At 36.0% G+C, this 21,827-nt stretch overlaps 2 protein-coding genes across 7 annotated transcripts; both read right to left on the reverse strand.

Annotated features, from left to right (window-relative positions):
• Positions 1 to 9: 9 nt before the first annotated feature.
• On the reverse strand, positions 10 to 21,610 carry gem (transcription factor CP2 like gemini). Of its 5 annotated transcripts, XM_086914307.1 has the most exons (13): positions 21,474 to 21,610; positions 14,017 to 16,826; positions 13,487 to 13,718; positions 12,132 to 12,276; positions 9,493 to 9,570; positions 8,177 to 8,389; positions 7,945 to 8,089; positions 7,433 to 7,669; positions 6,959 to 7,207; positions 6,813 to 6,889; positions 2,258 to 2,450; positions 1,704 to 2,154; positions 10 to 1,612 (listed from the first exon to the last, which is right to left on the reverse strand). In XM_086914307.1, exons 2-13 carry the CDS (start codon positions 14,152 to 14,154, stop codon positions 1,560 to 1,562), a joined length of 2,211 nt encoding a protein of 736 aa, XP_086770433.1. In that variant the 5' UTR covers positions 14,155 to 16,826; positions 21,474 to 21,610; the 3' UTR covers positions 10 to 1,559. The 5 variants fall into 5 exon arrangements, with proteins under 5 accessions (XP_086770433.1, XP_012349469.2, XP_086770434.1 ...); XM_012494015.3 differs by lacking the exon at positions 21,474 to 21,610 and having other exon boundaries at positions 14,017 to 17,021; XM_086914308.1 differs by lacking the exons at positions 13,487 to 13,718; positions 14,017 to 16,826; positions 21,474 to 21,610 and adding exons at positions 12,407 to 12,587; positions 12,657 to 13,369.
• Positions 17,673 to 21,614, reverse strand: LOC100872272 (tRNA-specific adenosine-34 deaminase regulatory subunit adat3). Of its 2 annotated transcripts, XM_012494024.3 has the most exons (3): positions 21,474 to 21,613; positions 19,868 to 20,154; positions 17,673 to 19,758 (listed from the first exon to the last, which is right to left on the reverse strand). In XM_012494024.3, the coding sequence occupies exon 3, from the start codon at positions 19,751 to 19,753 to the stop codon at positions 18,524 to 18,526; it is 1,230 nt and encodes a 409-aa protein (XP_012349478.2). In that variant the 5' UTR covers positions 19,754 to 19,758; positions 19,868 to 20,154; positions 21,474 to 21,613; the 3' UTR covers positions 17,673 to 18,523. The 2 variants fall into 2 exon arrangements, with proteins under 2 accessions (XP_012349478.2, XP_003698963.2); XM_003698915.4 differs by lacking the exon at positions 19,868 to 20,154 and having other exon boundaries at positions 21,474 to 21,614.
• Positions 21,615 to 21,827: the final 213 nt, after the last annotated feature.

Raw genomic sequence — 21,827 nt, forward strand, 5'->3', positions numbered from 1 at the left:
GACAATATATTTTGGCAAAAGGATATTTATTGTGCCGTTTTGTGACATACATAACATACGTCAAAATACTATATAACATGCAATCAAATCAACACATTTTTGTGTGACACGATGGACGTGTAAGTTTCTATTTTTTTTAATATCATTTTATATAATGTCTAAATTAAGATATACAGATATTTTTTTCTTAACACATGTACAATCCTAATAATTGTTACACGATTCGTTCGATTGATATAAACAATATGCGTTTTACATCACATTGAGGATTGAGATGTGCTACTAGTTCAATTCACGTAGGAATATATGTGATTAGACATAAATTATAGAAAAAGATATTAGCTAGTGTTAGCAATAGTATTATATCGTAAACATCGATATAATTTCAATAATTTGTATATATTTATTCATAATTCTGGAATTCATTTTTTGCAAAACTTCTATCTTATGATTTAACATTTGCTTGTAAGTTATAATACTTGGTATGTTGTCCATGATTTACAATATTTAGGAAAAATATATCTTCCTCTAGTTTGTACTGAAATAGAATTCTCTATGATAAAGTAATTATCATTACTCTTGTCAAATGTTTATTAAATAAATTTTAACACTTTGTTATGAACCAAAAAAAAAAAAAAAAAATAAGGCACTTATATTTTTTCTAAGGACGTACTTTGAAGAATAGAAACTTTAATTGATACTTTCTATTCTTTGCTTTGGCAAAGTGGCGTCTTTTGGGAGTGAGTTTACACTCTTTTAAGACTTAAGAAGTTATTTAATGATAATATGATGATAAAAAAATATTACATTTTATATAAAATAAGGATTATATTCATCAGTGGCATAATTCATTAATGTTCTAGTTTTGCAAACTCAAAACAAAACATTTGATTTATACCAATGAATAATTATAACAGTAATATTTGTTTACTAGATTTATAATTTTTGTGGCACAAGGATTGAGTAATTGCGATAATCACCGTATATATTTTCTAAAATAAACGATTTACTTAAATTCTAATAAAAAAAATTAACTGAATTTATATATTATCTTTAGTAATTGAAATTTTCGTATAAAATAATATATGATATTATTTGACACACACATATATATGTATGTATATATATTTTTAATGCTGAAAATGAACATGTTCATTTAACATTAGAAATATCAATTTTCCTGAAAATAACTATACTGGAATCTTTTAATGAGTATTGCATATAAAATATGGGTAGATTTCCTCGTCTTTTTATTAATAAGGCCTATCTTTCTTCGATATTCTTTTTTACCTGATTGTATAAAATAATTATCTCAAATTAATTAAAAACTAAATAGTTTACTAACTATTATGAATAAATAATTCAGAAATATTTTCTGATAATATTGTCGTAATTTAAAACGAAAAAAAAAATCGACAAATTTTTAATTACGCAATAAGTTATTTTCATCTTACTACGTAATAAATTCTTTATCGAATCACAGATTCGTTTGGCAAATTTGGGATATATGGAAGATCTACTACATAATTTTGCAATTAATTTATCAGTAATTGTATCTTTTAAGAACGCGACGAAGGCTTTAGAAGCAATTTGTAGCGTTCGCTCGTATTATCTACAACAGAATAAAAATGATTTATTAAAATCATTGATTAACAAAATGAAGTAATAAAAATTTTAATGCAATTTTCAATTTTTTACATTACCTTTGATAGTTTCAACGAAATACATGCTTTCGTCTTTCATGTTTGCTACCAATTCATCGGTAACTAACACATGGATACCCTGAGGACCAAGAAAGAGAACAGAATGGAGTCGATCATGAGATAAACTTAAGGTGTTCAGTAACTTATTTATCAAGGCACTACTGGTCAGACTGTCCAAGTAGGCGACTCTCCAAAGTGAACTGTTGTCTTCCAGCGAGAAATAAAGGGTAAGTTTTGGGGTTGGCGCCTTTGAATGCAGCGCGTTGAACAATCGGATCCCATCGGCCAGGCCACAGATTTGAATTAAATCATCCCTAGAGAGTCGTAAAATATCCGAAGCAGAGAAGCTTGCGAATGTAGATTCAAATGCGTTGAAGCGACTAGCACGAAGCCATGTCGTTGTCTGTGCCGCACTTGCATCAGGTGACAATTGAACCAAACATGACGATCTCTGCATAAACGTATAAATTATATTTTTATGAATTTTAATTTTAATGTTTAAATTGTAATTTAACTTTGTAATTTAAATTGTAATTTTTTATAAATAAACTAACTTCAGTTTCGATACAAGATTGGTCTGGTAAAATTGCCGCAGGCGATGGTAGAGCAGGTGCTGTTCCCACGTTTTCCTTCACAGCATCAGAAGCAGGAACTAGTGGTACGATACCTGGATTGGAAACTGAAAGTGCCAAGGGTGCTACTACTGGTGAAGTATTGCCACTTATAGTAGAGCGACTTTGAGGAGATCTGTAAGAATAATAGAATTCTTTTTAATATAATTGAATACTTGTTTTTTGATTCGTGTCTCTATTTTAATCAGTATAAATTCAAGATGTGCATGCGCCATTAAATGCCCCAGTATTTTTATATTCATCAACGCAATTCATCAAAGTAGACACACTATGAAAGATTGCGGTCCATGTAGAACATGAATTAACGACATTAAGCACAATGAAAGCAAATACGGTAATAATTGACACTGCAACCTATCGCTATTCTACGAATATTAAGTCATTAGGTTCTGTCAATGTTCAAGGAACTAGAACCATTATTCATAATAAGAGTTCCTTTTTTCAAACACGCGAAAACATAAATAATATAATTGTTGACCTTAAAATTATCTAATTTATTGCAAAGTTACATAAGCATGTAAAAATGAGATCTAGAAAAGCACGCGAACTAATTTCTTTGCCTATTTTTGTTTTTTTGTACTCTATATTCTTTTTATTATCTTACATGGCGCGTCTTTTCAAGCGAAAAATCAGCTTGGAAATCCCTTTCCCATCGATCCTTTTGTTATTTCTGCCTTTTCTTATCGTGAGACTGATTAATCCTCCGCGCATGAGATTACCTCTTCTCGCTCTGGATTCCGAAATAGAATGAATAAACTTAGCCACAACTTCCACTTGTAAGGGGCCTCCGCTGACCGTTACTTCGTGTTCCAGAAGATAAGTCGAGGCATTTCCACGAAATTTGGCCGTTGATTTGATGGCCCAGCAACTTTTCAACTTCCAACTGGGACAATTCTTTGTCATCTCGATAAGTCGTGTTCTAGATTCTATTATTTATTTTCAGAACAAAATTTCAAGTGTGGATTTTTATAAAAAGATTCGTGATTTCTTGGAACAGTTTCTTTCGACTTTTCATTCGCTCTTTCATGAATATGTGCAATCTGAACACAGGAATTCTGGAATAATTCTTTATTTTTTCTTCGCCCATTCGTGTAAATTTTAATGTCGAAAATCGATCCTTTTTCGTCAGTTCAACTTCGAAGAATGTTTATCCAATGAAGAAGAATTGAGAGTACATTTTACTCTCATTCGATTTTATTTTCTCAAAAACGATATATGTAGTTATATTAATTTCTCGATTATTATTAATATATCCAAAGTATAAGCAATTGTAAATTTCATTCGAAACTGAAATCCAATTAATCGTTTGAAAGTTTCGATTCAAGAAGACTGATGTTATGTACAATCGTTACGAATCAGATTACTATTGGTACGCGAGTCTGCTCTGAACCGGATATCTCTAGTTTCGTCTTCGTTCATAATCGCGTTAAATTTGCAAAAAAAAAAAAAAATCTTTTTAACAATGAAAAAATAAGCTGTACTTTCTTTCATAAATTCTTTTTAATTTCCCGAGACTAACTTCTTGCGATTTTTATTATTTGCACTTTTGTTTCGTAGCTTAATTAACGAGCAATATCAAGAATTATCATTAACTATAGTAGTAGCCATTTGTATTTGAAATCCACTTCTCGTTACGTGACAAACAATTTTTTAAAGACTCGTTTCGTTTACCAGCCAACCGGCAAATCATTCAAGCGCATCATCAAGTGGTTCTCGTTTCTCGTGTTTCCATGGTTTTATAACCAATTAGAAATTAAAAAGATAGAACGGAGAACACGCGATTTCTTTTCCCGCAACGAAGGAATTCGTTGATCGTAATCAAATCAAACGATAATAAAAATTCTTGTTCTCGTAAATCAATTTCTTTTCTCGATAGGATTACGCGGCCGAACAAAATCAGCGAAGTTTTTCGTTCATTGATCTTTTTGAACGGTCACTTAGCGATTGTAGAATACCCAACATTTAATTCAATATTTTATCGAGCTTTTGACGAACAATTTTTATCGAAGGCACAAAATCGCGCGTTTTGTTTACGCGGGTCGAAAAGGAAGTTTCACATAGAAACGTATTTCAGTTCAAGGCCGAATAGAACCGCCTTGGCATCAGCTTTTCGGCGGCCAGGCTGCTCGTCATCTAAGGAAGTGATCCTGGCGTGACAGGAGCACATGATTGGCCAGGATCTCACGCACAAGCACGTTTTGATCATCAACACGTAACAATTCGAGATCAAGAATACTCGACACGCATGACGATTCTGAATGATTAGCTGGAAATCGAAATTCTACACCGGACGAGGGCATTCCAACGGCGTGTAGCGGCTTCACTCTCGATTCGATGTTCGATCGATAAACTTTCCTCAATCTCGACAGTTCTTTGCTCGTTCTTACGAATTACACAGAAAAGTAGTCAAATCACAATATGCGACGCATGCGAGGCACGATTTCCTTTCTAGGGAAAAATTATCCTTGTTGCAATTTCTCGAACATTACACGTTTGGTTTAAATTTGTGCTGTTTCCTTTTTTAATCTTATCCTTCGATATTTTTTTCGTTTTGTACGTGTCCGTATATAAAATCGATGTCTCGTTTCACGATCGATCTTCGATGCTAGAGAAAAAATGGCGCTGTTCCGGGATTCACGTACGATTTATTTTTAAATTCACGGTCAATGCAGTAATCTGTATCCTGATGCTTTATTTGTCGATGTATGTGCCGGAACTCGAGAGAAATCGAAGATTTCAACACTTTGTGGATTATTTCACAAGATAAAAATCGTTGTATTTGTCTCGTACATCGTGTATTCGACTCCCGGTCGAGAATTATCGACACTGACCAATCCACGCAAGATTTAATTCCCTTTGAACGATGAATGTGTTCCGTTGCCGAGTCCCCTCGGTTACCTTTATCACGTCCACTTCTCTAACTAATGACAGTAATGGCTCGAGGTCACGAAAATGCGATAACGAGTGCGTATCGATTACTCGCGAGAATATCGCGACCAGCGATCGCCTCACAGTAGAACGAATAAGCAAAAACACGTACGAATATAAAAAATTACACGAAAAGATAGTCACTGATCACTGATTGTCACGTTTTATTTATAAACATGCGTTAGATTAGCGGTAGATCATGTCTGCGGTTCTCACTGATTACCGTTTTCGTTGACTATTTCTGATTCACCAACAATGTATCCTGTTTCGAAGTAATTACAACAAATATAAAAAATAGAAGAAATTGATGAACAAATTGAGAATTTAAAATTCCCAAATTGTGAAAAGTTGAACGAAAAAAATTGATGGGTAAACGTAGAACCGAAACGGCTGCGCAGCGGTGCGTGTATCGTGCAACGTTCTGAATTTATTTGTCGTCGAGGTTGTCTCACTCTTTTACTCGGAGCATCGTTGTCGGCTCTACCAGTTGCCGGCTTGTGCCAGTTCGAGCCAGTTTCACAACTCCCGTACCAGCACCTCCTCTTCCACCACTTTATCCCGAGCCTCGTATCGTCTATTGCCATTGCTTTCTGCCACCACTTTACGAACTACTTCTACCATTCTTACATCTCCGCGATTCATCCGCAATCCCCCACCATTAATTTTGCGGTTGTTCAAAGCGAAACGGCAACATAGCCTTGCATTGCAAGGAAAGGAACATCATGCACCATGTATATTCTTCCTCTCTCGAGATTTCCTCTCTTGCTATGTATACTTGCTATGTACTTACTATTGTTTTCACTAAACTATATGTTCTTCATGAATTTTTTTATTTTTGTTTGATTTTATTGTTCGATCTGAATATCGAGAAATATTACGAATCTTCTTTTTGCACATTTTAATTATAAATATGAGACACGATTTTTGTATCATGTTTACCGCGAATTATGTTATTAACGTATTAATATTACTATGTTAAAATTCGCGTTTACATAGAATTATTGAAAGGTAGTAGATTTTTTGAATGCATGAATTTTATGTTTTGTGAAATATATATTTGCACGGAGGTCAATCGATATATATATATATATAGATTGTTATTTAACCAAACAGAAACTTGTAGTATCCGGAATAGACCAGATAATTTATATGAGAACACAAAAGTTACTATATCACCTGACACATCGATTATTAACAATATTTTATGGTATCATAAAATAATAAATATAAGAACTTAAAGAATGAATGTCATAAATTAAAAAGAAAAAATCAATGATATGATTTATATTGATTATTTCTTTTTTAAAATATAATTTTTAATTAACGATTTTATTATATGTATACGGGAAGAATTAAAATAAAAAATATTTTGATACCAATACTGATATGTAATGATAAGATAATGCAAATCAAACACAATTAAAGATATCATAAATTGTGGTTTGAATTTGATACCACATTAATAAAAATATTTATATTTAGAATTATAATTGTGTAAATGTATCGTAAAATAAATAAAAATGGAAATAATATTCATATTTGTACTTACATTGCCTCTGTTGAAGCATAGGGACTTCCACCACTTTGTGTGATCAAATTAGATGGTGATAACGAGTCTAAGGGAATCTGTAATCAAACATAGAATCCAATCTGGTTAATTTGCTGTGAAAAAAATCTCGAATGTCGATCACTTACGTCGGAGAGAACCGTGCAGTCGTAACTTGGCTGATACTTGTCTTGCTCATGTGGTGGTCGTCGCAGTATTTTGTCACGATCTTGCTTATGTTTGCGATCAGCTCCTTTCAACTTGAAAACTTTTACCTGGCAAGAAGCAGCGTGCAAACGAGGGCCTCCCGGCAATCGCGTTTCCACTTGTATTCGAAAGGGCACGCCTTTTTCCCCACCATGTTTCTTGGGCGTAAATTCAGTGCTAATACAGTTCACCTAAGGCAAAGGTATCAAATATCATCTTAGTTTCAAGTTTATTAATCGAACCTATTCATTCTGATATATGATATTGAGGAAAAGCAATAAATTCTATCGAATCGAATCAGTTTTTTTGATTCTTCTTTAACATTTGGTCAAGTTAAAGAATAACATTTCAGAAAAAATATAGTTTTGAAAGGAAATGTGTATTTATTTCTTACTTTTTATTTCTAATGCGTCTACCTTTATATATACGCCAACTTCCTTGGTAGGATCCCACATAAATTCTACACTATTATTTGATGGAGATGGTTGACAAACATCTACCATTCCATAACTAAGAGGAACATCGACCTCGAGTAATCTTTCACCAGGTCTTGCGCGTTGCCATGCGAGCATCTGTTCCCTTTCAGTATACTGAAGTCTCCTCTCGTGGAAGCAAATGCGTATTGTCGACTGAAACAAAAACGTTGGATGTCCCTTCAGAGACGTTGTAGCACCGTTTGGGAGACTCACATCTTTCGAACGTCGAGGATTTACGAGCTCGTACCGAACTTGTTACTTTGTGAAAAATAACGAAATGTAATTTTTAAGAATTTGTCAATATTATACATATTGTACAAATGCACTATATAATCAGCATGAGCTCTTTTGATTCCATTTTAAGAAATTAATACGTTTTTTAAGATGTTGCTACCCAAACATAGACAATCTCTTGTTCTATTCTGGGAAACGGATAATAGTTGATCAAATACCTTTAAAATTTTCCCACGATAAGCAGATAAATCACCTAATTTCTTCAATTTAATCTCGTACGATTGTCCCTGGTTCAAGTAAGTGAGCGTTTCTTCGTTAACTTTCGTTGCAATACTAGTAGCAGCGGCAAGCACATATTGAAAACTAAAAAAAAATATTATTTTTCTGTATTTGATATAATTCATATAATTGAATATTCATAATTCAATGTAACATTATCGAATAACATACCGGCAATCCTCGTTGAGCTCGCTTCCCTGTTGAGAGGAAGACACATGATTTCCTGAGGATGATGTTGGAGGATATTCTTCGTTTGAGGGATAAAGCAACTGATGAAGACTAGCTGCTGTCTGTCCATTATTATTACTATCAGCTTCAACAGAGTTGTTCACATTGTTCGCTGGTGCCGAATTATTAATTGTTCTCTGTGATACGTGGTTTAAACTGAAGCAAACATTGAACGAGAAATAACATCAATTAACTATATGCATTCCTGTAAAGTTTGATACGTTTGCACGAAAGGATAAGAATGTTTACATTTATTACGTGCTAATAATATAGTGCTTCTTCGAACAAGTTTAAACGCATTTGTGATTAATTTCATATAAACTGCACTCACTATAAATTAAAAAATATCGAGGGCGAAAAGATTAAATCCGAGGGAGTTTTCATTGCCGTTGAAACTAGTTTCAGGAGGATACCAATTGCATCGCACAAAATAAAATTACATTTAATTCGCGGTTGTCACGAATAGTTTTCACTGATTCGTCGGAATGCTTGACGTTATTATATGTTGTGTGGGTTTCGTGAAACGCAGTGTTCCTAATTAGGAGCAATTTCTACACAGACAATTCATTATTCGCGCAGTTGAAATAATATGCTCTTAAGGTTTTCATTTTTTTCTTTCTAAATTGTCCACCAGCAGATAAGTAACTACGTCCATCCAAACATCATGGTTTCTTTTCTTTTTTAAAAAGTTAACTTGCTCGAATAACTCTTGGAATTTACCACAATCTGTAATAATAATAATAATTTTCGAGTTAAAAGATATTCGCAATAGTGCAAATGATCACGTTCGGAAGAATCACGTTTTTCGCACGACCGATCAGTCAGACAAGCAACTGACATTTAACACTGACAGATACCGCGAGATAACTCGCGAGGAACCTCGTAAGAGTAAAGGTCTGACCTGCGTGCCATTTGCCTGATAGTTGTGCGAAAAAACAGGACGATAATCTTGTGTCTCTGCGGGGGAGTCTCGTGGCAAATTCCGCTGTCGGCTTTGTTTTCTTCTTTTAAGATTTTTCTTCCATCGTTTCCACGACTGTTGATTGCTCATGACTGGTGTGCCGATTAATTGCAACTGATGTGAACACGTTTCGACTTGTGACAGGTGGAAGCAAAAATAGAAAAAGGGAGAAATACTTGTCTAGATGCAATTAACGAAACGAACATGAGCATGCTCGCGCAAGACGATGTCTCTAATATAAATAAAAAATAAACAAAAAACGTTTGGCAATTTTTGCACCGTGTTTAGAAGAACTTACTTGGAATTTTGCTGATTTTCTGGCGATGGCGCCTCTTGTTTAAATACCGTCAATGATGGTAATGCAAGCAAGGCTTCGCTGTAAACAAATTTCAAATAATTATGCATACGTAGTTCTTTTCGTGTTCTGTTTGCTTTCAAGATATAAAGTGTAATTTTCGAGGCAAACAAATTAGATTTTTATGGGAACAAGATTTTTCTGCGATTATTTAATAATCTTTTATGCAATTGCACTCTCGTTTATTGCGATGTTTGCTTCAATAAAATGACATTAAAATCGATTTAAGTCGAATGAGTGTTTATCCGATAATAACTGATAGATTCCGGTTTTCGCTATCGACTTTAATTGATTAGAATCTCATGGCAGAAATGAATAAGATATAAAATATCCCAGTAAAAATAAAAAATTATAATTATAAATTATACAATATGATTTAATTTTTAAAAAATTTCACCAATTATCATGGATCTATTATAAAATCATAAAAAAGGCCGATATTTATGTATATATTTATATGTCTTAGACAATTTATTTAAAGATAAAGAATTCACTGCGAAATAAAATCCAGCGCAAATTGGAGAGAAATTATTGCGACTTACATAAACTTCATTTTATGGAAGTTGAAAAAAATCTCAGATACTCTCATCTCTACACAGTTTTTTCTTGCTTTATCATCTTCTAATCGTTCTATGCTTAAAACTGAAATTAAGAACAAGAATAATTTAATTTTGTCGAGCAATCATGTAATGATGATACTGTTAACATAGTCGTAATAAGGTAATTGATTTCATGATATGCAATTTAATTATTAAAACAAAATAAAGAACGAAAGAATAGTTTGAGAACCGTTATGATAAGAAATTGAGTCACTAAGGTCAATGAAAACCGGAACATACCAGTTTGAATGTAATGAAATTAATAATAATAAATCTACTAATAAAATATCACGATATTATTAAAAATACGGTACAAATTAGTTATAAATTTAGGATATTACTATGTAAAATTGAAAATAAAAATTTCACTCTATCTAACTTTATTTAATTATAAATCATACTGCAAACAAGAATATTTTTTTGTCATATTAAAAAATTAACAAATAAAGAAAAAGTTTGGCATGAAGAAAACTTTTATGTCATTTTATTCACTCACCTACTTTTTAAATATTGATGCATGATTCCGATACTCGAAATTCAAGCTCGAATTTTTCTCTTTGTAAACATTTAGCAATTTCACGAATACTATAATCAATTTGCTTAGCTATATACTTAACGATTTTTATACATTTTTTTTTTTTATTATATTTGAATGAAAGTGATTTTCTAACGCAAGTTTTTTTATATAAATTACATCCACTATTTTAGTATCACATATTGTTGAATATCACGTGATTTATGTACGCGGTAAAAAATGAAACTATTCACTGGTATTAAATTTAACTAATTTAAAAATAATCAATTCCGCACTCGTGAAAAGTTCTTGGGATTGATTTTATTTAGATTCACGTTAAGAGATAACAGTTTTTAACAATTTTTCAGTCATGAATTTTCAAAAATTATCACTATGTCTTATAGCGATGATGATATGAGTATCACGTGTAATCCTATCAGCTGATTCTTGGCGGTGGTTGTGCTGCTTCTCCACTAGCGCTTACAAATGCGGGCAATGTGTGTTATCTAACATTGAAAAGTTTCAAATGATTATTTCCTGTTATTTTATTCCAACGATTAGAACCGGAAATTTGAATAAGCACAAAGTATCCTACTTCGATTTATCCTCTCTTATTAAGAATTTAAATAAACGTATGAGCTGTTAATTTATTATCGAAGACATTAACGAGATTAAATTAAAAAAAATAGATAAATCGATAAGCGATAGTCAAACACATATGAAGAAAATCTTTTTTAAACGAGGACGTTTGTTTCGAAACGTGTTTCGAAAATACTTTATAAAAAAAAAAAAACGAAAAAAATAGACGATCTATACAGGTGTAAATCAAATAAGATAGCAAAACCAAGAACAATTTCGCTTAACGTAATGCTCTGGCGAATTCTAAAACCGTAAATGTAAAAATTGGTAAAAATGGTACAATTGAGTGCAGGATGGAAACGCACATGCCTGTACGCGCAGAGACTCGGTAAGCGTCTAAACCTCTGTAAACGGCGTGATTTCCCAGCGTATTCTGTTCAAGCCACAAAACACCGACAACCGTGTCTGGTTTTAACCGGATTTCTGACTCGACATACTCCTTTCCCACTACCGTCTACTGTTTTAATCGAGATTCGATCCACTTCTGTACACGAGGATCTTTAGAAACCTACTTTATCGGCTAGTCTTATGAACAAATCCTTCGTGATCGACTATCGGTTCAGCCTTAATGAAAAATTCAACTATTTCTTGCTTTCTTTTTTTTTTTTTTTAACTAGAAAAAAATAACTTTCTTACCTACTTTTTTGGATATTACTAAAACTAAAATTTCCGAATCCTGCACTATCAGGCAGAACTAATTTTAATTAATTAAGGCACGATTTTATCCTATTTCTTTCCCTTGTTTGCCTCCAAAATTTGAATTTACTTTTTTCATCATAACTTTTCCAAGAAATGTATCTTCTCTGACGAAAAAAATATTTATATTTTACCTCATATTATAGGAAGCGACTGCTGTTGCAAGATCGGATGCTGCAAGAGCTGAGAGCGATCCATCGAAGTCGGCGGCAAGATGTTCGGCCAGCTCCTCCACTTGGGTTGACCATCCTTGTCCAGAACCATTGCTCCCGACAGATCCTGAAAATATGAAAGAATTGAAAATATTGCAACGATTATTTCATTGTTAAGAAAAAAAAAAAAAACAATCTTATCCTTTGCTATCTTAGATCAAAGATCAAATCACCGTGATATCTTTAATTTTTACAACCTTGTACATTAGCATAATTGATGTAAAACTGATGGTGCATAGCGCCAATCCTCGATTTGGTATCCTGAAGGGCCATAACTGCGTTTCGTCTTCGATTCTTGGAAGTTATAGCAGGATATCGTCTAGTGTGTAATAATGGTAACCTGGCGCTGTCTACTTCACACCACTTCATTCTATATCTCTGCGAGGGGATAAACGAAGCTAGCACACTTGTAAGAATACCACCGAAATAAAAACGATGCGCGTATACCTTCGCGTAGTTTCTCTCGGATGGAGAACTAGTATTAACTTCCTCTCTCTCTTTCCTCGGGTGGACTTAATCTGCGATACACTGTGTACTCTGGAGTTATCAGTTTCTCTAACCACGTGGTCAAAAAGGCGTCGAATAAACGCATCACGGTACTTTTACTGAATCAGTCGTGAAACGTTCTTCGAACAAGCATCTGCTGTACGAATTTCGACATTTTGGGGCAAGGCTAAAGAATGTTTCGAATCAAATTAGAATGTATTACAACGTAACGTTACGGTACCTCGGAAGTTTTTGATAACGGGAACTTATTTTGTGGAACGTTCATACAAAACGAACGAATTGTGCACGATAAATGGAATTTTTGCGAATCAGATAATCCGTGTTCTTTTCAAGTATATAGAAATTAAAATTGTATCTGGCATAATTTAAAGAATCCAACGGCTGTTGTAGAAATTAATTAATGGAATTGTGAGTGCCTACGACTGTGTATCTGAGGTCCTCGTCACGACCTTTTGAACGATATGTCTATATTGAGAGCTGTATGATAGCAACAACAGTGATGTAGTCAGAATCGAATATTCGCTAAAAGACAAAAGCAAAAGAAAATGGGAAATTTATAAGGAAACAATAATACGTTCTACATTCGTTTTTAAGGGATGAGGATAAATTAATCCGTCTTACCTTTTTCTAAACAATTTCTCAACAATCAACAGTTCTAGTTGAATTAACTCCGGTGAACTCTAATACATTTCTAAATCAATCCAATCAATAAAATTCATAATTGTAATAGAGTAATTTATAATTTTCAAATATTTTTAAATCATACTAACCATCTCTCTTAGCATGCTTCTTCTCGAGTTCTGTAATTTGCGACAACGGCTCTCCGGCTCGACGTTTCAGGGTGCTCTGCTGGCAATTGGGGGAATTGTCGGAAGACGGGCTAAGATGTTGGGGCGATTCGCTGCTCGAACGTATTTGGCCACCGTCCTCTGGGGAATCCTTTGGTGAGTCGTATTTATCCTGCCATAAAGAATTTTGCGCACTGTGATATCCCATTGACGCCTAAAACGTTTGATCATCGTCAGTTCACGGGATGAAACGCGCGGAGCTTCACGGTTATTGTTTTAAGACGGCTAATAGCACATCTTGCGCAAATGAATCGAATCCTGAGCCGTTGTGAGAGCGTTCAATGCGAAAAGAAAGAAGAAAAATTTGGCCGATCTCGTGATGCTGGAAACATGCCGAACTCTTCGCCCCTCGCGAAATTAATGAAAATTGGCGAGCAACGTGAAGCGTCGCGTTCAACGCGTACCAACGAGATGATATCGCTATCCCAAGGAAAGAACATGGCAAAACTTACGTGCTGAGTGGCGATAGGGTCACATCTGTTCTGACGAACTGGGGACAGCTGTTCGTACGGAGGTGACGGTGTATTGGGAAACCATATCGTTCCATTCAAAGCATCTGCACCGCCGTCCATGATGAATTGGAGCTCCATTCAACGACTTTAAATCTCGAAGCACTCGTGTCAGAGGGTTTTACTTTTCAGGCTACACTACTACCTTTACTCCGAAAAAACCAATTGTTTTGATCCTAATCACGATTACTATTCCACCCTTACCAAGTTCGAGTGCTCAAAGATTCTTTGGAGAACGCTTTGGTGGCCTATTTGGAAGAGAAGGCTATAAGTCCGATCTAGTTAGAGCATCCACGATGAAATTTTCAACTTAGGGACTTAGGGGCTTCTCCTTTCTAAGCGTTAACGTACATTCTTCAGGTGGATAATTTTCCCAGTCCTTTTTCTATTTTTCTTTCTTTTTTTTTTTTTTTTGGCCGCTTCTCGTTTTCTTCGTTCAGCTCGTTTCCCTTTTCTTTCGTTTATTAACCAAAACGTCCTCCTTTTTTGTGCGTTCTCCGCGTATTTTTCTTCGGGATCGACAACGATCTCGGAAGTGCACGGTGCATCACTCGTTAGCGAAGGGCCGAACTTCCTTAAGGAAGAGTTATCCTTAGAACATTACGAAGAAGCTATTGTACAATTTCTTGATGCCAGTTGTTTCGCGTTGCCGATGCGTTTCTAGGAGTGCGCAACCCCGTGACTTAAGGGAAAGAAACCGCGAAAAGACGACGAACGCGTCCTCGAATACCATCGCCACACCTTGGCTGCAACGCATTTTGTTACTATTTTTTTCCCTTGAAAATCTACGAGTTTCGCGAAAGGACAGCCACTTGTTACTTTTTCTCTTTCTCTCTCTCTTTCTCTCCCCCTCTCTCACTCTTTCTCTCTTCTTCCCGTCGTATCGTTAAATCCGAATAAAATGTTCGGATGGAATGGAAGTTCGACCGAAACTTTGTCACTTGTTAGTTGTAAGATGAAACTTAGATCAGAATTCGAATTCTAGAAATTCTATTTCGTTTTTATTTTATTCTCTCGATAAAAATTCGTTTCTTTTTTTTTTTTCTTTTTTTAATATATTATACGTTATAAAAAACGAATTGTCGCTGGGGTGTCACTGGACACGTAAAAATATATTTTTCTTTCTAACGACTATGGCTCACACCACTTGATAGTGTCTCGATAATCGAAGGCCTTCGCCTATCACGTCGTCACCACATTTTCAGGATCCTTCGTTCCATGATGCCGACGGAAAGATAAACCTGATCCAGAAGGGGGGAAACGAGGCTTCGTGGCGTAAAACCAAATGGTATTTGTTTCGTTCCCCGATGTTCCTCAAACTTCTTTCCGCGCTGGGAAAGTCGAATCTTACGAAAAAGTCGGCCAGAAATCGTCCTCTTGGTCGTATACTACGCGAACACGAATCTCCCTCTAGGCTCGATTTCCTTTCTTTCCCAAATAGTCGGCAATGCAACGCAACGATCAAGATCTTTCAAAGAGCAAGAGCCAATAAATTTGAGCCATTCAACTGGTCGATCGAAACGATGCTGCTTGCGATACGTGTTATCAAGTTCGATTATTTCCTTCGATTGTCCTTCTTTTTTTTTTGTTCCCTCCAACACCGAAGATCTGAGAATGACAAATCGAATATCTTCTTTCGAAAGTCAGTCGGCGGAGCACAGTCGAGAGTCGGTTCGACTTCCTGATGCAATTGCTTCCTTCGTATTGTTCTAGTTGATTATCTTTATAAACGCAATCGTTGACCGACTTAAACCGACTGAGACGAACTGCGCCTGTTGGAGATCTGTGTACGACCCTTGCGAACGGGCAGCAAATCGCGCGACACTGGCGACGTTAAAACTTTTGAACCGAAGTTTTGCTCGAGCGATGTCTTCTGTCCAAGAACGATCTGGGTATCTGATCCAATCGCGACTGCCGGTATTAAAAGGCTGACCAATAGTGTCTACGCTGGAGGGTCGACCCGGCCGTCAATTGGAACCACTCAGTGTTGATGAGCAAAATGTGACTCGGTTTACCTCGTAAAATCGTCCCGAATTTGATCGACGTACCGAATCTCGATCAATATCCTGATCCCTTTCTTCTTTTCTCTTTAGCTCGGACAGCTCTCTCTTCTCCACTTTTCCCCCAAAAAATCGAAACAATGATTCTAATCGCCGTTCGATCCACGACGATCCGACGTTTGTTCTCGCTCGCTGTCTTCGTCGCTATTTCGAGATCACGATGACGACGTTTACATCAATTTGACGAGCAGTTGCGTCGTAAAAGATGCTCGTTTGCCACGTGGATTAATTATTTCGCGAGCCGTTATCTCGAACTTTGCGCAGTGTGTTTTCGTTACTAATTCTCTTCGATGAGATGGCAAAAAAAAAAAAAAAAAAAAAAGTGGAAAAAGAAGTTTTTCGAAGAGTGGATCGGCAGGCTGGACAAGAGACTAATGTGAAGAGGTGAGAGGATATCGATGCGCTTCCTGGTTACGTTATCAGAGCCACGTGCCAGAGACGGTGCAACGAAGGACGTGGAACAATTGTTAGCCGTTACTAAAAGTTTCTCGCAGTTTCACGCGAAAGTGTGTTTGAACAGAGATTCTCGAGGATTAGATGGAAGATTTGTCACGAGTTTTTCCGTCTCGTCGAATGAATGAACTTCCAAAAGCTCTGCTCTGTGATCCTTAAACTTTCAGCTTGTTGTTCGTAACTTCGTTAAACTTCGTCCCAGAAAATCGATGAGTTAAATTAATAACGTAGAAGCAGAACCTGAAACAACAAAATTAATATACGTCCACGGAACAGGTGTACCGGTGTATCGACGATTTTTAACTTTCCAAAAAATGTTAATTCTGTGTTCGAATACGTTAAACGAGGATCTCTTTTGTTATACATAAAAAAAAAAAGAAAAAAATATCACCAGTGTAGGAAACGTTCGAGAATAAATATCTTGCAAGATTATTTTAATTAATTTATTACGACAAAATTTTTTTGCCCACACTTAGATAGATTTTCGTAAAAAAAAAAAAAAAAAAAAAAATATCCACACCGACAATGTTAGTGAGAGATGCCCGTCCATCGTGCTCGTCGAATGAATCGTCTGAATACTTCCTAATTCCATCATTTTCTCCTAAACGTTTTCCACCGTTCCCCGCATCTTTCCACGTATATCCGTTCAGCAAAGCTTGCCTGCTCAACGGGGTTAGACGTCTGAAGTTTCGCTGATTGAAGTTAATCCGCGAGGTCATTGTTATACGCGCTACTCGGTTCCACACAAATTAAACCGTGTGTGCCTGCCTTTTACTCGGGGAAGCTCGTCGTATCAACAATATACTCGCGTGTCAGGCTCGATCCACGCGACTGCGGGGAAAAAAAAAAAAAACTCCGTGGAAAATCTTCGATCCAACGAGATCAACGACCACCGACAGCGAATTACTTCGCGACCTTGTTCCTTGCCACCGCGAAGAATACTTCGTTCCTTCAACGAAGAAGATTATTCGTTTGCCGGCCAACTATTCACTCTGTATTAAATTACAGTCTTATTACGTAGATGAAATTATTATTTTCAACTCGAACCCGTACTTATGCAAGCTAGAAAATAAAATTCACACGTGGTGATTATTCGTAGTTGCGTTAATTTTTATTTAAATTTTAAACACGATGGAATTATCATCCTTCGAAGAAACAGTTTTCAGAAAATGATGTAAGACTTTGAAAGAATTGGCTTCATTAGTTAATTGTCTCCAAGCAATATTTTTACTTTTTTACAAAGATTAAATAATATCGATCGAATGATTCTTCGAGTGTCGAACAAATTGAGATGGTTTTTTTTTATTAGAGAATATTGCTCGAACAGTGTTCGATATTTAATCGATTTATTATATATATTAAACGACGTTGTAGCAAAATTATGTACGAAAATAATGATTTTTATAATTGGACAATTAGAAAACGATTGTATAATAGGCGCAAGGAGGCGTTAACTCGTCGCGTAGATGAAGAAATAGTGGCAACACGAGTAAAGACCTCTATTCCTGCAAATTATACTAAGGCATCGAGGTCATATATATATCTTTATAATGGACGAATGCACGTCTGAACCACGTGTAAGATCTGCGCCGCCTGCTTTTGATTGAAATTATAAACCGGTTGTTACATTGATGCTACAGCATCGCGACTCGACTAACTTACTTCGAGACAATGCCAAGGGCAATTCTTTTCCGAATGTCATTGCCAAAGATTAGAAAAATTAATAATCACGCTTGTTGAATTGTATCCAAATATAGCGGTAGCATCCGTTTTCCATAATTTCCATAATCCTTGTAAAATGTACAAAATATAAAGAGAAGCCAATCTTTTTTTTTTTTTTTTGTCCTATGATCTATCTTATGATCTTTATATTGTTCCACGAATCGTTCGTTGATAGAAAATTATGATCAATTGTTGCGAGTGCATCATCATGCGAGTCAATTCATATTTCTATGCTCGATATCTTGCAACGCTCGTTGACATTCTTGCTCCAGAACACCGCTCCAAACTTGATACCGATGATTCAATCCTGGCACAGCGTGTAAAACCGTCTTGGTTCCTAACACGCCTGTAGCTTTATTGGAAATACCGTAAAATATCCTTAAAACTCTCGAGTGCAAGAGTGCCATAGCGCAGAGAGGACACGGTTCCATTAATAGAAACGCCCAATATCCTGTGCATAAATAAGGACCACATTTTTCCGTGTTCGTTGCTCCCGTCTGTTCGGATTTGTGCGTGGAACCGTTATTCCTTCGTCCTCGTCGAATCGCAGAAGATACCAGAGATTCCTCTTTCGGAAGATTAATTTTCGACAGCGATGTTGGATAATAAAGCGGGGCTTCCTCCACATACTTTCTTTTAATCTTTATCTCCCTTGTTGTTTCTATTTTTTCTGTAGGATCGGTCGCTTCTGAATTATCACTACTCTGTTCAAATTTTGATTCCAATTTCCAAGCGCCCCCACCTTGAAGTTTGGCAACGAGATCCACGACGAGCATAGCTGCGTGCCACATTGGATGTTGATCGATTTTCGAGGCAGCAATTGCGAGAATTCTTCCATCCTCCGGATCAACAATCACAGCGCTGCCATTGCAATTCTGATCACCGACAGCGGCTAATTCGGCTGCCTCTACTGCAACCTTCATATACCTCTCTATCAGGTTTAATTGATGTTCTGTAAAAATTGATCCATCGATCAGACATTCGATATTAGGATCTGGATGAAAGTTCAAAGGCCAAATGTTTGAGGCCCGAGTCGCTTGCGCTTTCGTTTTGACCCTTCTTGCTGGTACTTTCAATATCTGAAAATTATCTTCCAATAAAGATAAGTCAAACCCTTTTTCCCTTAACATTATTTTTAATTTGTCTTCGGTCAGGATACAAGGTATTTCGGATGAATTTTCCGCTGGCATTTTCGTACAGTTTAACGGTGCCAAAAGTAGCTTGTTGGAGGAGCAGCGTTTGAGATGCTGGAAACCTGGCAGAATGGAAGAAATACTCTGAATCGCGGTCGAGATATCCTTTTTCTGCTTAAGTACACCCACGTAGACATCTTCGAGGGATGGATCGTCCGTGAAGTCAGGGTTTAAGATCGGTCTCGCTATCCAACTTCTTACAGTGGTTCCCATTTTGCTCTCCTTTGGGCATTTGGGCGAGGTGATCGCCATTTTTCCTGAAAAGACGGTGGTGCCTTCACTTTTCGTCGTTTCATCTTCATCGATGCTTTCAAAGTTTTATCTTCGATGTCTTTAATATATCAAACCTTCTATTTATTTTCTTACATTATAAATTTAAATGTAGATATATGTATATATTCGCATGAAGCGAACGAAGCGGAAGAAAAATGGACACGTATCGTGAAAGAATGTTGTAGTTAGTGACGGTGCACTTGGTACGGCTCACAGGAGGAGAAGCGATTTTAAATTGCTGTCAAGTTGGGCCACGGTCGGATCGATTGTCGGAGTTAGGCGCAATTGTACGACGTTGATCCACGAACAGAAGAAATAAGGTCTTTGTTGCCACGCCGTCCCGATCCTGCGACGATCGCTTTCCAGTTTAAACGTGAAACCTGTGGATGGAACGGTAACGACAGACCGTCGTGAAATCTTACGATATTTGCCTGATTTCATGGATCAACTTTGGCGCGGAGTTTGGGCTCTCGAATGACCCACAAAATGTTCCGAATGCGAGCTCGAAATTCCATAAATTTATCTTGGGACGATAAGAAACAAGATATAGAATTATTGAGAGGGGAATTTGACGAGGCGAGATTGAGAAAATATTTATTAACGTTATACCTATTATTGTATCGTTTTTATCAGACGAAGAAGATAAAATAGGTCTCGAGACGAGATAATTGCAGCTCGGAATTGGATGCAATCTTTTTCACCATGAAAAAAAGAATCGTATTACTAAGAACTCTGAATTGATATGGTGAGCTTTTAATAAATCGGTGAACGAGTTACGTCAATATTGAAAACGTGATTCGATGATGATGCTCGAGAAGTCACATCTTAAAGCGTATTAACCGCTCAGCAGGAGGAAAATATGCCATGGTCGGATGTTCTGTGAATGGATAAATGAGTGGACAGGACAGATTAAATTATAAAACGTTCATAGCGTAATAGCGTGCCGCGAATACGAGGTTATTGTTAAAGATAGTCATTAGACGAATGATAATTTTATTATGAAAGAATAACGCAACGATTGAGTTTTATTCAAACGTATTTGGAAAAAAATATAATCATGCAAATATATATATTATTCCTTGCACAAAAATTTGATTTGTTTCGTTTTTTTAATAATTTTGATGAAGAATATTTTAATTGAAAATGAGTAGAAAGCATAAAAAAATCGTCTGTTAAAGAATTAGAAATGTTTATCTATAATTTAAAGATGATATTTTAATAAGCGTTGTATTCGCTATCGATAGAAGGAAGTTAAATTTCGCGCTTCGTTACGTCAACAAAGATGGTGGTAGCACATTCGTGCAAAGCGTGTTCCTTATATAACATAAAAGGAACAACAAGCAAACTCGAGTGACGCAGCACACAAACGTAAACTCATTAAGTAAATGTATTCAACGAACGAAACAGAATAATTAATACGAACTTATAAATAAATTCTAATCGCAATTTAAACATCGCAATTTTCTCAATCACAATGGTTCATTTTTTAACGGGTTCGATTCACGTGCCAATATGTCTTCCCTGGCCTTGAATCGAGATATGACACGCGTGTTCCGCATCTTTCGCGCTTGTCAAACAAAACAAATCAATTCGATCGAAACAGACAAAAGATATTTCCAAAAAAATGACTCGATTATGACGAACAACCTCGCATATATATTCTTTACGCAAGTAGCAAAAGAAAGATAAAAATTCTTACCTGCTGCTGTGAGAAAGCACGTTTCAACGTCTCTTTTCGGTTTGATTCTTTTCCACAACTATAAACGAGTAGATCCTTGTCAATCACACCTTTCGATGCTTTACACTCAAACTACGATTCACAAATAGCACAAAAACGCACGTGAAAATATCCGTAGAGACGGACGTTTACACGAGAACGACTTATACCTTTCGCGATTACGAGTTATCGACGCTACTGATGCACACTCTGTCGGTCATTAGTGTAAACTCTCGACTGGAGGAAGGGAAGCATGACCACACCACGGTCCTTCGTTTTTTCCTTTTTTTTCCCTTAAACATCTTTTATTTCTGTTAATAACACATCGTACTACGT

Source organism: Apis florea, unplaced genomic scaffold (assembly GCF_048593485.1).
Source record: "Apis florea isolate Af1SG1 unplaced genomic scaffold, ASM4859348v1 contig_3587_pilon, whole genome shotgun sequence".
NCBI lineage: Eukaryota > Metazoa > Arthropoda > Insecta > Hymenoptera > Apidae > Apis > Apis florea.